The sequence below is a fragment of the Balaenoptera acutorostrata genome, chromosome 9 (genome assembly GCF_949987535.1).
Source record: "Balaenoptera acutorostrata chromosome 9, mBalAcu1.1, whole genome shotgun sequence".
Taxonomy (NCBI): Eukaryota; Metazoa; Chordata; class Mammalia; order Artiodactyla; family Balaenopteridae; genus Balaenoptera; species Balaenoptera acutorostrata.
Window position 1 is genome coordinate 1441478 of NC_080072.1, and position 15436 is coordinate 1456913.

At 64.9% G+C, this 15436-nt stretch overlaps 1 protein-coding gene across 1 annotated transcript; it reads right to left on the reverse strand.

Moving 5' to 3' along the window:
- Positions 1-1403: 1403 nt before the first annotated feature.
- CTSD (cathepsin D) lies at positions 1404-12138 on the reverse strand. Its single transcript, XM_057553111.1, has 9 exons — positions 11971-12138; positions 9419-9578; positions 7220-7343; positions 6614-6732; positions 4926-5152; positions 3113-3235; positions 2610-2754; positions 2408-2506; positions 1404-2316 (listed from the first exon to the last, which is right to left on the reverse strand). Exons 1-9 carry the CDS (start codon positions 12039-12041, stop codon positions 2149-2151), a joined length of 1236 nt encoding a protein of 411 aa, XP_057409094.1. The 5' UTR covers positions 12042-12138; the 3' UTR covers positions 1404-2148.
- Positions 12139-15436: the final 3298 nt, after the last annotated feature.

The following is a 15436-nucleotide window of genomic DNA, read 5'->3' on the forward strand; positions in this document are numbered from 1 at the left end:
CAGCTGAACGGGGCCCTCCTGGGGTCAGCACAGGGTGGCTGCACTGGCCCGACTCTGGGCAGGACGTCAGTGCCCTGATGGTCTGGACTAGGGGCTGGGGGCTCGGCCTGCGCTAACCCACATAGTGTCCAGGGGTCTGGGGCATCCCGCCACACTCGTCCCCGTGTTCCAGAAGAGAGGACCCTCCAGCCGAGGGTCACGGTGAGCAGGGCAAGCAGAGCAGGGGCCCGTGAGTCGGTGAGCCCCTGCTGGCCGGCCTCGGGTGGTGGGAGGCTGAGGGGGACAGAGAGTGGAGAGGGGGCCCAGGACGGTCAACGGGCAGGGGGTGAGGGGAGGGCTGCGTCCTCCCTGGCAGCCCTGTCCTGCGGGCCTCCCAGGCACCAGCGTTGATGAGTCTCCCCAGAAACCCTGCAGCCCCGCAGAGCTCTGCCCGCTCCCAGCTCGAATTTCAGGCGCAGAGAACACCGGGCACGTGTTCATGATCCTCGGGCACGTGTTCATGATCCTCGTAATTCTGGAAGGCACCTGCTACGGCTCAGCTCCAGGGTGCAGCCCCCGGGCCCCCTGGGGCCAGGTCAGTGACAGCCACAGCCCTGCTGGCTAAGAAGGCACCAGGATGATGACAAATGTCACATCAGCCAGACCCCTACACCTGCAGGGGGTGGGTTCCAAGGAGGAGTCCAGAGTTAACCATCCCTGAAGAATCTGCCCCACCACCAAGTGTTCACAAACTCCTATTCATCCCTCAAAACCTCCTGACTGTGCAGCTGCTTCTGACCACCCCCCCCTACCCCCACCAAACAGGCCAGAGCAGCCAGGAAGTTGCTGTGGCCTGAGGGGATTCCTAACTTGGATCCCTGCAACCCCAGGACCCCAGGCTGGCCTGCTCCAGCGTCGGCATGGCTCACACACGGAGATACAGCTTCCAGGGGCTGGCGAGGAGGCCCAGATGAGAGGCAGGCTGCCCAGGTGCCACCAGCCCCATCAGGCCTCTTTCCTTGGCCCGAATCATGTGTGCAGGGGTATCAGGGAACACTGGAGGGCCCCATTGCTGGTGGAACATTCTCCAAGGAAACATGGAGGACACTCACCTGGGCCTGAAAATCATGCCTCCATGAAGGCACTCAAGTAAGAAACCCTGTGCTGGGCCCCACCCCGCTGCTCACTGCTCCAGGCCCCCATACAAGCCAGCCCCCCACCAGCGGTGTCTCAGCCACGAGGCTGCGCAGGGGGCAAAAGTCTTGGGGTCTGGGTCTGTGAGCCAGGCCCGGGGCGACCCCCAAGGGGCACCCCAGGGTAGCTGGGTCAGCCCTCCCTCCCTCTGAAATGACAGCAGGGTACCAGCCACACCAGCTCCTTCCCCACCACCCTCCCCACCAAGCACAAAACACACCAACACACAGTAAGAGGCCTAAACAATTTTATTTTCATGCCAACTTTGGCTCCCAGCAACTCAAGACGGGGCGCAGCTGCGGGGAAGGCCGGCACCAGCCCCTCCCCTCCTACCCCACCCCCAGGCCACCGAATGCCCTGAATGTCCGCCACGAAGGAGTCAAGCCCCAGGATGACCCCCCCGCAGGCCTCACAAGACTAGCTCTTGTCCCCTGCCACCCCGCCAGCTGGTTCCAGCTCATCCTCAGGCCTCAGCTGGCCCCTTCCTCGCTGGGTCTAGGGCAGACGGGTGGGGGCCGCAGTGCAGAGCGCCGGGCCCCAAGCTGCACGGAGTGGGGACTGAGAGGGCAGCCTGGCGCTGGGCGGTGCTGGGTGGCCAGGCCCCCAAGGTGCAGGCTGGGGAGGGAACTACCCTGGGGGTGGGGGTCCTAGGATGCACAGCTGCCCAGCGGGCTGGGTCTTCCAAGTTAGAGAAAGGACCCTGTGCACCAGAGCCACCCACTGGCTCTGCCCCTGGCCCGCCCCTCCAGCAGACAGACAGACAGACAAGCAGGCAGCTTTTCCGAAACCAGGGAGGGGAAAACCACAGAACGGAACAGCAGGCCCGTCGGGCTGGGTGGCCTCCAGAGAGCTGTGCTGCGAGTGCAAGTGCAAGTGTGAGTGTGTGTGTGTGGCGGGGTGGCCGGGAGGGCAGGGGTGCGGCCTCCTCCTCCTCCTCGACCCTCCTCGGGACTCTGCCAGCGGGCGGGGAGCCAGCTATGGCCTGGCAGCCTCGGCCAAGCCCACCCGGTTCTGGTCGCGGTCGAACACGGCATAGTAGCGGCCGATGAACACGTCGCCCAGGATCCAGAGCGGCCCACCGGGCGGGGGGATGTCCATGCCCATGAAGCCGCTCAAGCACATGGTCTTCCCAGCCTGCGACACCTGGGACGGCCAACGAAGGTCACCACCCAAGCTGCACCCTTGGGCGTCCTCCGCCCCATGCCCCGCGGTCCCCAACTGGTCCCCAACTGACCTTGAGCGTGTAGTCCTCTGGGGATAGCTTGTACGCTTTACCCCCCAGCTTCACGGTGACCTTGGGCAGGCTGGACACCTTCTCGCAGGGGATCATGTACTAAGCGGGGACGAGAAGACACTGCATGCACGGGGGGAGGGACACGGCGGCCTGGGGGGGCCCGCCCGCCCTCCCCCCACCCCGGCTCTGCCGGCCCGCTCACCTCGCCCTGGATCAGCGGCAAGGCCCCGATGGCTTTCTGCAGCTCCCGCACCTCCTCCACGGGGCCCACGATGAGGGAGGTGCCCGTGTCCACGATGGCCTCACAGCCCCCTTTACACACGGTCAGGCTGCTGCCCACGTCCACCCTGCAGCAGAGGAGGTGTGAGTCCCCTCCCAGGGCCACTGGAGACCCGGCCCCCACAGCAGGACTCGGCCACGAGCAGAGTTGGGTGGGACAGGAGGGGAGGCGGCGGGAGAAGCCAAGAGCAGGGTAACAGACCCCTAGGCAGCGTGTGGACGAGGGGACACTGGCTGGAACCCGGGTACGAGAGCTCGGCTGGGCACCAGAAGGTGGCCAGAGCACCTAGGGCTGGTGGGACACAGGGTCCAGGCCCACCCCGCCCGGCCCCCCCCACCCCCCCAAAGCGCTGCTGAGGCTGGGGGCGGGGCCCCACAAGCCACGCCCCCTGGGGAGCCAAAGGAGGGGCCCCACCCAGTACTCACTGGTCCATGTGGATCTGCCAGTAGGCCATGCGTGTGACATTGTGGTAAATCAGCGAGCCTTTATAGTACTTGGGGTCAGTGCCGCCCAGCATCAGCTCACCGCCGGGCTGCGCATTTGGGTCCCTGGGGGGGTAGGAAGGAGGGAGTCTGCTGCCCCATCCACCCCTGCCCCAGGCTGGGACCAGGTCAGAAATCAGAGATGGGAGGATCCATCTCAGAAAGTGCCCCAGGGCAGGACTCTTCCTGGGCTTGCAGGGGTGGAAGGATCCAGAAGGGGGGAGGGGCTCTGATCCCACACCCAGTGTGGACTGCAGGCCAAGCCCCATCCTGAGCAGAAGAGATCCTGCTTGGGCCTTGGGGCTCCTGGTCTGCCAGCTGAGGACGGCCAGGGTCAGGCCAGCAGGCAGATGGGGACACGAATGGTAACAGCCCCAGGAGCAGGGACCTTACCTGCCTGGAAGAAAAACCAAGGGCTTCCAGGAGGAGGTGCTGGCAACCCTGAGAGAAGCTGAGCCAGCTGTTCCTGCCCCAGGCCCTTTGCACCTGCTGCTCCCGAGGATGTCCTCCATCCAGATCCTTCCATGACTCGCTCCCCCTTCGGATCTCAGCTTTTGACTCTCCCCACCTCTTATTTACACTTATATTAATACTCTGAGCTCAGCATCATCTGCCTGGCCGTCCCCAGCCCTCAGGAGCGCCCCGCTGAACTTGTCCTTCCGCCACCACTGTGGTCTCCACCTCCTGTCACCCCCAAAACCCACTGTGTGGAAAGATCACACCTCCAGTGCCCCTCCTCACCCTCAGCCCTGCCCTTGCAAGCCATCCGCCCCCCACTTCCTGCCTCAGCCCATCACCCGGGGAGTCATAGCGCTGGGGCACCCGTCCCCAGTCCCAGGCCTGGCCGATCTCCCGGGTCTGCTGCACCTCGTCTGCCTCCCCTGGACCCAAGAACTCAGGGGGAACGGCCCCACCTGTTTACCTGCACCCCAGCATCTAGCAGGCAGCTCGGCCCCAAGTAGCTGCTGAGTATTTGCCACTGACCTAGCAAGGGACAGAAGGCAGTTTCCACACAGAGGCCAGGTCGAGAGCTCTGGACTGGAATTCCGCCAGAAATGCCCGGGGTCAGACCCCGGGGGGGTGGCACGTAGGGCTCAGTGACCAGGAGCAGCTCAGGGCAGCGGCCGCCCGGCTCACGCCCTGCCCGGAACCTCACCCTCAGCACAGCTGCATCCCCCCTCCTGTCTGGGGCTCTCTCTCAAGGCCCGCAGCACTGTCGTCCTGGGAAGAGGCCGGGAGCTGGAGGAGTGAGTCCCCTTCCCAAGGACCCCCTCCCCGGCACGAAAGGCGCCTGGCGTTGCCTCTACAGGGTAGCAGCACCCCTGGGGAGGCCTCCCGTGTGACATCGCCCCAAGCCCTCCCCGAGGTCACCCCCGCAGGAAAACCCTGGCCCTCTTGCCTCCAGAACTCCTGTCACAGATTGAGGCTCGTGGCCTGATCCCCTGTGGGCCGAAAATGACCTGGGGGGCTAAGACCACATCTGGCCATCACCAGGCCCGGGAATGGTGGGCAGACTGACGTGGGAGGGAACCCTGCCAAGACCCCGGCCCGGCTCTGGCTCTCCAAGATCCCAGACCCGGGGGCCCAGCACCCCCGACTTGGAGACCCCGGTGAGACACAGCCTTCTGTAGGGGCTGCTTGTCTGTCTGTGAGGGGGCGCCAACCCATCCCGCAGTCAGAGCTCAGGAGCTGTGACCCAGTGCCTGGCAGGGGGACACGGGAAGGGCCGGCGTGACAGGGACTCGCCCTGCCCCACCTGTTCAGGTAGAAGGAGAAGATGTTCTTGTCCACCAGCTTCTGCTGCATCAGGTTGTCAAAGACAGGGACCACGTTGTTCACGGAGATGCGGGGGTAGGCCATGCCCAGGATGCCATCGAACTTGGCTGCGATGAAGGTGATGCCCGGCTGCTTGGTGGCCTCCCCGAAGGTCTGCCTCTCCACCTTGATGCTGCCCACGCTCGACAACCCTGATTTACAGGGCACCTGAGGGCCACGGTTGGGGGGGGGGGAGTCAGTGGGCCACGTGGACCACCAAGCCCAACGCTGGGCCCTGGGCGGCCCATCACCTCCCGTCCCTGCACGGGCAGCCACGGCTACAAAACCCAGCTCAGTCGATGCCTGTCATGTAGCACACAGGAGACTCAAGAAAGGCAGAGGACCCAGAAGAAAGGGCTGGCAAACCCGGGCCGGACACAGGTGGGGACAACGGGGGTGCGGGGCCCACACTCTGCCAGGAATATTTCAAGGATAGATGCAAACGGAGGGAGTAGGGAGGAGTGGGGTTGTGAGCTCAGGCTTTCCCACCCACAGCTCTCCCTTCCAGCCTGTTCCTGCCCTTGGGGAACCCGTGACCCGACCCTGGACTCAAGACCACACATTCCCCCCCCTTTTCCCCCGCCACCGCCCCTGCCCCCGGCCACCAGGAGCTGCAGATAAAGACAGGGCAGGACGTGGGAAGAAACGGCTGTTTGGGGCTGAAACTAGGAGGGGAACATGCTGGGTGATATCCCATCTCAGGCCCAGAGAGAACCTGGCGGAGGGGCCCCTGCAGATAAACCTGGGCAGGCAGATAAGGAGGGGGAGGGGGAGGGGTGGCCCGCAGGGAAACACAGTGCCCCTGACCTGCCAGGATGGTCAGAAAGAAACAGGCCACCTGGAGGAAGGGTCCTCCCCCCACGCCTCTGCCGCTCCCCCATCCAAGTCCCGCAGTACGCTCTGCGGCCTTCCTGGGGCTGGGGGCTGGGAGGGGACCATCTTCTGCTTTGTTCCTCTTCCTCTACAACTCCCAACCAGGGCCCCTCCTGCGGCCTGGCCCCAGCAGCTCCACCCCAGAGCTCGTGAGAGGCGCAGGGGCCCGGGCAGAGCCCACAAGGGCCCCTCAGCCCTCCCTGGGGGAGGCGGGCACGTCCTGCAGGCCCCTCCCCAGCCCCCCGCCCCGGCTGCTGCCCGCTCCCGCCCGGCATCCTCTGCAGGTGCCCCTCTGCCAGCAGCTCCAGCTGCAGGGACCCCGGCCATGCCTGACCCCATCACCCAATGGCATCTCAAAGCAACACGTCAGCGCGGGACCCCATCTTCCCACTGGCTCTTCCACCCGGCTCCGTGGCCGGGGGCCTCACCACTCATCACCCACGGGGTCCTGGTCCCAAAGCCGTGCCTGGCGCTCTTACACCTGTGCCTCAGTGGCTCTCTGCCCGCTTCCCCTTCCAATCTCCCAGCTGTCGCCCAGCCCGCACGCGGGACCACGTCCACCCCGTCCCCGTCCCACTACCACTTCCTCAAAACCAAGCACACTGAGCTGCCCCACCGCTGGGCCTTTGCTCAAGCTGAACCCCCAGGCCCCTCGCTCAGCTGACCACTGCTTGCCTCCCCTCTGGGGAGCTGGCACAGACCCCTGGTTAGGAGGGCGAACCCCCTCCACGGGGAGCGGCCCAGAGACAGACTCACCGACACGGTGTCCTGGCTCAGGTACCCGGAGAGGCTGCCTGAGCCGTAGTGGATGTCGAAGGACGTGCCGTTCTTCACGTACGTGCTAGACTTGCCGCTGTTGTACTTGTGGTGGGTCCCTGCGCCGGCCGGGAGCCCGTCAGGCTGCCCGCCGGGCCACGACCAGACCCGCTGGGCCCCCACCACCGCCTGCTGCCGCCCGTCCACCGAGCCACCCTCCCGGGGCGGGTGGTCTGGCCCACAACTCGCTCCATCCTTGGCTCCCACGGTCCCAGCCCGGATGCGAGCAAGGGTGGAGACCCCAGGGAGGGAAGCCTGTCTGGTGTGGCCGAGAGGTGGGAGCTGCGAGTTGCCCAAGAGGTGCCAGGACAGGGCCACCAGAGGTCTGCGCCTGCCCACCGCTACGCCCCAGGACTGGAGGAGGTGAGCTGAGGCTGGACAGCGACCCCCAGCGCCCGCGGGGAGAGCGCATGCGGGAGAAGGATGGAGGGCTGCACGCCCATCCCCAGGGCCCCTACCCTCCTGCGTCCATGGGAGGCAAGGGCTGGGCCCGGCCCTCGGTCTCCCTCTGGCCACCAGGGAGAGGCGTGGGACAGGCTGACTTACAGCAGGCGATGTCCAGCAGTTTGCAGTGGATAGACGGGACCCACAGATTGGAGGAGCCGGTGTCGAAGACCACTGTGAAGCACTGCGGGGGCGTCCCGATGCCGATCTCCCCGTAGTACTGGGCCTGGGTGGGAGGTAGGGTCTGTCAGGGTTAGGGCAAGGGGCACCCTCGCCTCCCCACGGGGCCCAGAGAAGGCCCGGGCCAGGGGACGGGCCCAGGGTCAGACCTGCTGCCTCGGCTGCCCACCCCCACCTGCCCCTCCCGAGCCCTCGGTCCTGGTACCCATGGGCACTTCAGGTTCCAGGGCCCCTGGGTACCACCCCGCCCCTGCCTGACCATGTGAGCTGGGGGACGACCACCCCATGTGAAAGACCCAAAACCAGCAGTGGAGTCAGTGTCGCGAGAGGGTTGAAATGCCTGCCTGAAGACCCTTGTGATTCATGGTTCCAGGGTCCCAGGAGGGAAGACCTCCTCCCAGCATGAGGGTCAAGTCAGGGCCTGACTCGGGCCTCAGGTTCCACGGGCTCTTGCCCCACGGGGCCAAGCCTGGAGGGCCCCCAGGCAGAGGGATCTAGGTGGCCGAGGGGAGAAGATCCACAGCAGAGGCCAAAGGCGCAGGCCGAGTCCCTCACTGCCAGCCATGCTGCCTCCACTGCTCTGGGCCTCAGTGTTCCCATCTGTACACAGGGCAGCAGAGGCTGCCCGGGGGAGGCCCAGGTGCTGACCAAGGGCTCAGGTGAGCATGAAGGAGGCACGTGACCCTCGGAGCCTCCAAGGGAAACCCTGTCTTTGGCCCTCTCGCAGGTCAGAGAAGGTGGGCAGTTTTGTCTGGAGTCATCTGGGCCCTGCCTCCCGGGCACTCCCTTCCCCAGGGAGGGAGGCTGGGCCACCAGTTGCTGCAGGATTCTGGCTCCGACCCCTCCAGGCATCTCTTGCCGGCCACTTTGGCAGCCGCTGACTCATGACCCGACAGAAGTGTCCAGACTTGGGGGGGCGGCGGGGGGGCATGGGGTCAGAGAATGACTCAGCAAATCTCGTGTGTGTGTGTGTGTGTGTGTGTGTGTGTGTGTGTGTGTGTGTGTGTGTGTGTGTGTGTGTGTGTGTGTGTGTGTGTGTGTGTGTGTGTGTGTGTGTGTGTGTGTGTGTGTGTGTGTGTGTGTGTGTGTGTGTGTGTGTGTGTGTGTGTGTGTGTGTCAGGAACTAGGAACTGGTCCGTCAGGCCCCAGGCAGACGGCCCCTCCGACCAGCCTGGTCACATGCCTGTGAGGCCACAGCTTCCTGGCACGGCTGGGGCTCCAGCCAGGCAGGACAGAGGGCAAGGCCACCCGTCCCAACCCTAGGTGGACCAGAGGCTGGATGGCAGCAAGGAGCTGGCTCCCCAAGACCCCGGGGGCGGGGGGTGCAAAGAGGATGTCACCTGGGCAGCCCCAGAAGTACCAGGCTGGGGCCCAGGACCTGGCCCCACCTTGCTGTGTAGCTTCCAGAATGTTCCACCTCTGAGCCTGTTTCCCCCTCAACGAGCAGTGGACATAAGGGCTGGCCGCTGACCCAAGAGGAAGGTAGGGCCCAGGGACTGGGCCACAGGTCGCCCCAGGCCTTCCAGCAAAACGGGCGAGAGCACAGAAGCTCCAGGGCAGTTAGTGCCGCCTGGGCACACAGGCGACCCAAGCTCAGGGACCCCCAGGCCCCCACCCACAGACTCTCGGGCAGGCCTGGGCCCGATTCTGGGCTCCTCCGTGCTGTGCCCAGCGCCCTCATCTGCAGAGGCTGACGCAGCTCCCCCCAGGCTGGCCACCAGGATGAAGATGCCGGCCCAGGTCTGAGCTGACGGGTGGTGGCACGTGGGGGAGACGTCAGGGAGGTGCCAGGGGCACTCCAGTCAACCCTCTCAGCCCCCGCGGGACGAGGACCAGGATGGGCAGGGGAGCTGGGGAGGACGTGGGAGGTCAGAGCCCTCAGTCTGGAGGGGGTTGTGGGCGGCACCCACGGTGAAGGGCGTGGCTGAGCAGAAGCCCCTCCCCCATACCACACAGCTAAAGCCCCCAAAACCACTGGGGGCCGAGAACACGAGTGTTTCAGCAAAATCCACGCTGGCTCACAGAACCCGTCCTAAGAGCCAGCCCCTGTCTACAACTGTGTTCATAGTCAACCCGCTCCCCCAGCCCCAGGCTGACCCCCCTGCCCCCACCGAAACTCACATCCATGTAGTTCTTGAGAATCTCAGGAATGGGCCCCTGGGTCGCAGTGGGCACCCCCTGGGAGTATTTTGAAATGGGGCCCTTGGCGATCAGGTCTTCCATGGGGCCCCCCATTTCCGACATGGTCCGGCGGATGGATGTGAACTTGTGCAGTGGAATCCTGTCAAGACAGGGGTCCGGGCTCGTCAGGGCCTGCTGGCTGCCACCTCACCTGGAGGCTCCCACACCCACATCCAGCTGGAGGCCCAACACGCCTGCTCCAACCGCCCCCCCAAACACCTGCACCCCACTGTCCCTACTCTGGGCCCGCTCTGGTCTCTTCTGGGGCAGTGACCAGCGCAGGCTATGAGGGTGTCGGTGGTCACCTGTCACGTCTGCCCAAAGCCCTCCGTGGAGTCCCATTTGCCTGGCCCTCTGGCCAAACCTGCACACCACACGTTGAGATGGTCACAGTTTACCCATCTGACTTACGGGGTGGCCACCTCCTGCCTGTCAGATGGGACTTCCAGGCCACCCCCTCCGGGAAGCCCTCCTTGCCCACCCCCCAGTCCCCCTCACATGACCCTGCTTCCTTGCAGTCCTCACCCCAGGCCACACTGAGCCCAGCAGCTCTCTCCCCACACAGGCCGAAGGAGGGCAAGGATGGCGCCTGGGCCCTGGAGGCGGGGGCTTCCAGGCCTGCCTTCCTCCACGCAAGCCCCAGTGCCCCCGCCTGGAGCACCCTTCCCTCCCAGCACACACGCCAGCCTGGGTGGCCCACCCAGCAGGAGGGAGCAGGGGGTTCTGCCAGCAGGGAGCAGAGTGAGGGGCCCTTCTCCATCCCCAGCTCCCCGGCTCCCCAGGGGTCTGAACCTGCCCCAGGAGGTGGGAGAGGAGAGCCACCGGACCAAACAGAGCTACTGGATGAAATGTCTTCCCAGCCCTGGGAATCTTCGAGTTCAAGGTCACAGCTGGCTCTTCCTAGCAGGCCAAGGGTGTGCTCCAGGAAGATGCGGCTTTCCGCCTCTTGCCTAAGAGCGGATAGGCTGGAAGAACCTGAGGTCCTTGCCTGGGGGGAGGGAGGGACATGCCCTCCAGCAACTAAGGAAACAGGTGCCAGCGGTCCCATAGGATTGGGAGATGTGAAGGGCTGGGGTTCAGCTGCCCTGCCCCAAGAGGCCCCAGGCTTCCTTCTCCACTGCTGTCCACCCCCGGGGGAGGGCCTGGGGGTGAGGCCAGGGCAGGCTCAGGCCTGCAGGAGCTCCGCCACAACTGCTCCAGCTGGGACTACTCGCCCCCAGGCCACAGCGCACAGAGGCGCCCACTCAAGAGCCCACACAAGCCAGCCCTTCGGGAAGGCTCGGTCCGCTCTGGCCCCAGCCAGCTCCTGCAGCCCTGAGACCTCACCCACCTGCCCACAGGCAAAGGCCCACAACAGAGGTGGAAGCATGCCTGCCTAGGCCGAGCACAAAGGCCCCGGGAGGGCAAGGGGGTGGGCAGGGGCAGAAAGGGGTGGGCCCACCGCACCCCTCCCCTGCTGGGCGAAATGCCTGCCTGAAGACACTTGTGATTCATGGGTCCAGGGTCCCAGGAGGGAAGACCTCCTCCCAGCATGAGGGTCAAGTCAGGGCCTAACTCGGGCCTCAGGTTCCACGGGCTCTTGCCCCACGGGGCCGAGCCTGGAGGGCCCCCAGGCAGAGGAATCTAGGTGGCCGAGGGGAGAAGATCCACAGCAGAGGCCGAGGGCGCAGGCCGAGTCCCTCACTGCCAGCCATGCTGCCTTCACTGCTGCCTTGCAAGGCCGGGAGGGTGGGGGGACCCTCCGCCTAGCTGACACAGCCCTGGACCAGGCCTGAGAGTCCGTGGAGTCACTGGGCCCAGTGGAACCCCCAGGCCTGAGGAGGGCTTGGTCCTTACTGGGGGCAGCTGGTGTTGTTGCGACAGAGCCCCACCCCAGGGTGGGGGAAGCCGCCCACAGCCTGGTACCAGCTGGGCCGTTCTCCCAGGCCCACTCCTTAGGCCGACTCCCTCTGGACTCCGGGATGTGTGGGTCTCCTGGTGTCCAGAGGGTCTCCCCGCCGGCCCAGGACCTGCGGTAAGATCTCATGGGACAAACCAGGTGAGACCACAACCAGTTCACATCTAGTAAAGGGGAACAAACCAGGTGAGACCACAACCAGTTCACATCTAGTAAAGGGGACCCCAGGCAGGAAAATGACTTGCCCAGGCTCAGCGGGCTCCTGGGCCTACCCCTCGGTTTCCCGACTTCCACCCGAGAGCGGGCCCCGAGTACAGGCTCCCACCCTACCTGTCCTCGGGACGCGGGGTCGGCTCCCAGTCACAGTCGCCCTCCCTCCTGCTTCCTCTGCTCCCAAGGCCGACCCCACGGTGGTAGAGAGGCAGGGTCGCGGGGCTGCCGGGGGCCGTGGGCGAGTCCCGCACCTGCAGAGCTCCCCCCGCCCCGCCCGAGGGTGGGCCCTGCAGGAGGCCGCGGGGGCGGCAGAGCCGCATCCCGCGCGGGGCGCTCAGGGGGTGCCCGGGAGTCACCGGGGCGCGCGAGCTGCGGGGCTCACCTGACGAGCGCGGCGGCGGGCGCGGCCAGCAGGCCGAGGGCGAGCAGCAGCAGCAGGCAGGGGGTCTGCATGGCGGCGGCGACCCGGTTACAGCGGACAGCCCGGGAGGTCGCGCGCTTATAGCCGGGATGACGGCGCAGTCGGGCCGGGTCAGCTGACCGGCTTGTTTGCACCCGGCTGGTCACGTGGGCCGCCGGCGGCGGCGCGGGGGGCGGGGCCGGGGCGGGGCCGGGGCGGGGCGACTCCGGGCCTGGAGCAGGCAGACTCTCCGGCTCGGGCCCGCGCACGGCGGGCGGGGATGTGCTCGCCGCCCGTCCCACTCGGGTTCCCCCTCACTGATCCCCCGAGAATTACCGGGACCCGGCCGAGGCAGAAGGGGACGGGGCCTGGGACCCCCTGGACACCTTAGCCGGGCGAGGTCCCCGGAGCCGCGGCTCCTTCCCCGCCCCAGGCGCGCGGTCGTGCAGGGCTCCCTGCTCCATCCTCCCCCTCCACCTGCTCCCTCCCGGGGCGCCCCTGTCCTTCCCACTCTTCCTTCACCCTGGGAATCTCCCAGGTACCCCCTCTGGAGGCTCCAGCCACCCTCATCCTCCCTCTCCAGGTGTCCACAACCCTCCCACCCCCCAGTACCCCGCCCCAGAGCGGCACCTGGCCTGGCCCTGCCCGGGTCACCTTGGGCCCTCCTTCCTGTGTAACCCGGCACCGTCCCCACCGGGCCCCAAATCTCAGAGGATGCTGGCGGGGTGGGGGTGGGGGGGGCGGGAAGGGAAGGAGGTCTCAGCTCCAGGCACTGCTGGTCAGTTTTTAGGAGCCTCAGGGGCAGGAGAGCGAGTCCCTTGTTCTGGCCAGTGCTCAGCCCTGAAGCCACAGTGACCCGGTCAGCCTCCATTCCTTCCTGCCCAGCCTGCTACCCAAGGAGAGGGCCAGATCCATCCCTCCACCCTCAGTCCCAGCCAGAGGAGGGGTGGGTGTTATCGAGGAAAGGAATTTGGACAGGTCATTTCAGAGAAGGTCATGTCAAGAAGGAAATTAAGCAGGAGAATGTGCTAGGCAGTGACCGCTGCGGGGGGCAGGCCTCTCTGAGGAGGTGACATTCGTGCAGGATGTGAACAGTGAGGAACCTTCACAAGGGGACTCGCCCAGGGCACTTTTTCGTGAGTGGTCCTCCCAGCTCCCCCACTTAAAGGGGGGCAAACTGAGGTTCTGTGGCTCACAGAGGCAGGGTTAGAATTCCCGTCTTTTCTGTAACCACTAAATAAACCAGAACCCTGACCTCGGCCACCATCACCGCCTCCACACTGGTCAGCCTGATGGCTACAGGTGAGTGACCCCCGCCTCGCCCTACCTCCGTATCTAGCCGTCACATAAATACTTACTAGGTTCCCTGCTGTGGTTCTAGATATGAGGACTAAAGCCAGGAGCAAAGCGGGCACACATCCTTGCCCTCGGAATCTGGCCCGGCGCCCTCGGGTCCAAGGCTGTCTTCCGTGCAGGCCCAGAAGTAGGGCCCTTGCACGAGGTGTTATCCCCTCCTTCCCGGCAGACCAGTATCTTGGAGAGGTCATCCAGGCCCTGGGTGGGCTGGAGTCTGGCATACAGTGGAAGGGGTCCCAGCTGGTGTCCCCTGGGTCACAATGCTGGTCCTGATGTCCGGTGGGGACATGATAGTGTGTACCTGTGGTACTCAGAGGCAGACGTCTGAGAAGACACACGTTCAGAGTGTCCTACCTGCTTCTTCCTCAGAGGCATTTCTGAGGCCCCTGGGGGGTCTGGGCAGGAGGCAGCGTGGATGGTCGGAGGGGCCAGAAGCTTGACACGGCAGCCAGTTGTGTCTGGCTCGAGCTGTTGGGAGCCAAGCTGACATCCTTGGTTTTTCCCTGAAGGCGGCAGGGGGCTGCTGAGAAGGGACCCTCTGGTGGCCCAAGGGGTGGAGAGGCCCTCACCCCCTGCAGAGGCCGTCTGTCCATTTATTACAGAGCAGAGATGCTCTCTGTGCTGGTTCCCAGCCCAACCCTTGATGCTCCAGGAGGGAGAGCCCAGGCCCAGACGCGTGGGGGGGGGGGGGGTCCTGCCCAGGTGAGTCGAGAAGAGTGGGGATGAGCAGCCCCTCCCTTTGACCTCCACTCGGCATCTCGTGGGTCAGCCCCTCTGGGACCCTGTGCATCTGTTTTCCCCTCCCAACATGTGATTGTGGAGCACCAACCGCATGCCAGGCAAGCTCTGGGTGCTGTGGAAATCATGGGAACAAAACAGGATTCCTGCCTTTGTGAAGTTTATACTCCAGGCAGGGGAGACAGACAGAAGGTAAAAAGGCTGCTTACACAGGTCACTGTAAGGAGATGATAAAGGGAAAGTCGGGGCAGGGGAGGGACAGCGAGTGACAGGAAGGGGGTGTTGCAATCGGAGAAGCCTCGTGCAAGCACGTTAAGTCAGCTGAGCAGAGGCAGAGCGGGGGGGAAGAGATGAGGTCGGGGTCAGAGTGGAGCTTCCCTGCCAGGTCACTCGGACGTCCAGTCACCAAGAGGACCCCGGGTGGGACGAGCTGGAGGGCTCTGAGCTGCACCACTCTGGCTGCCCTGCAGAGCACGGGGAGGGAGGGAGGGCGACAGAAGACCAGCTGGGAGTCTAGCGCCACCATCCACGTGGGGGGCTGAGGTGGCCTGTACCGGGGCAGTGGCCAAGGAGGCTGTGAGAAGCAGCCAGATTCGGGATGCACTTTTGAGGCAGAGCCTGTAGGATATCCTGATGGATGGGAAAAATGGTGTGCGATGGAGGGATTAACACTGACTCAGGTGTGTCCAAAATAGCCAGAAGGATGGCATGTTATCGGCTGAGATGGGAACAGATGCGGGAGGAGGGACGGGGAGGAAGACGGGAGCTCCGTTTCAGATGTTTATCACGTTGGCATGATGCCCGGGGGACATGCAGTGGCACTGCTGAGTGGCTGCAGCTACTGGGGTTGGGAGTTGAGGAGAGAGATCCAAGCTGAGACAGAAAGTTGAGCGTCATCAACACTCAGCACTTTCTAAACAGTGAGATCAGATGCTAGGAGAGATGCCTGAGGGCTCCCAGCTTTATGTGGTTAGAGAATTGAGGGGGAACCAGCAAAGGAGACAGCAGGAGCAGCTGGGGACAGGAGGGGTGCCTGGATGCCAAGTAAAAAGTCCAAGGAGGCTTGTGGCCCACCTCTGGGCCGGGTGGAGGATGGGACTCTGCACCGACCACGGGACTTAGTGACCTGGCCTGGAGGAGAGCAGTTTCACTGAAGTGGCGGCAGTGATGTTTAAGAGAGAACAGCTCTTGTAAAGAGCCGGTGATCAAGACAGTGTGGTATTGATGCAAAGACAGGCAAATAGATGGGGGAGCCGAAGGAGAGCCCCGCGCTGAAGTGCAGGGGGGAGGGCTCTCTTCTCAATGGACGTGCAGCGGGATGGGGGGGCCTCGATCCCTCCCTCACACCACACAC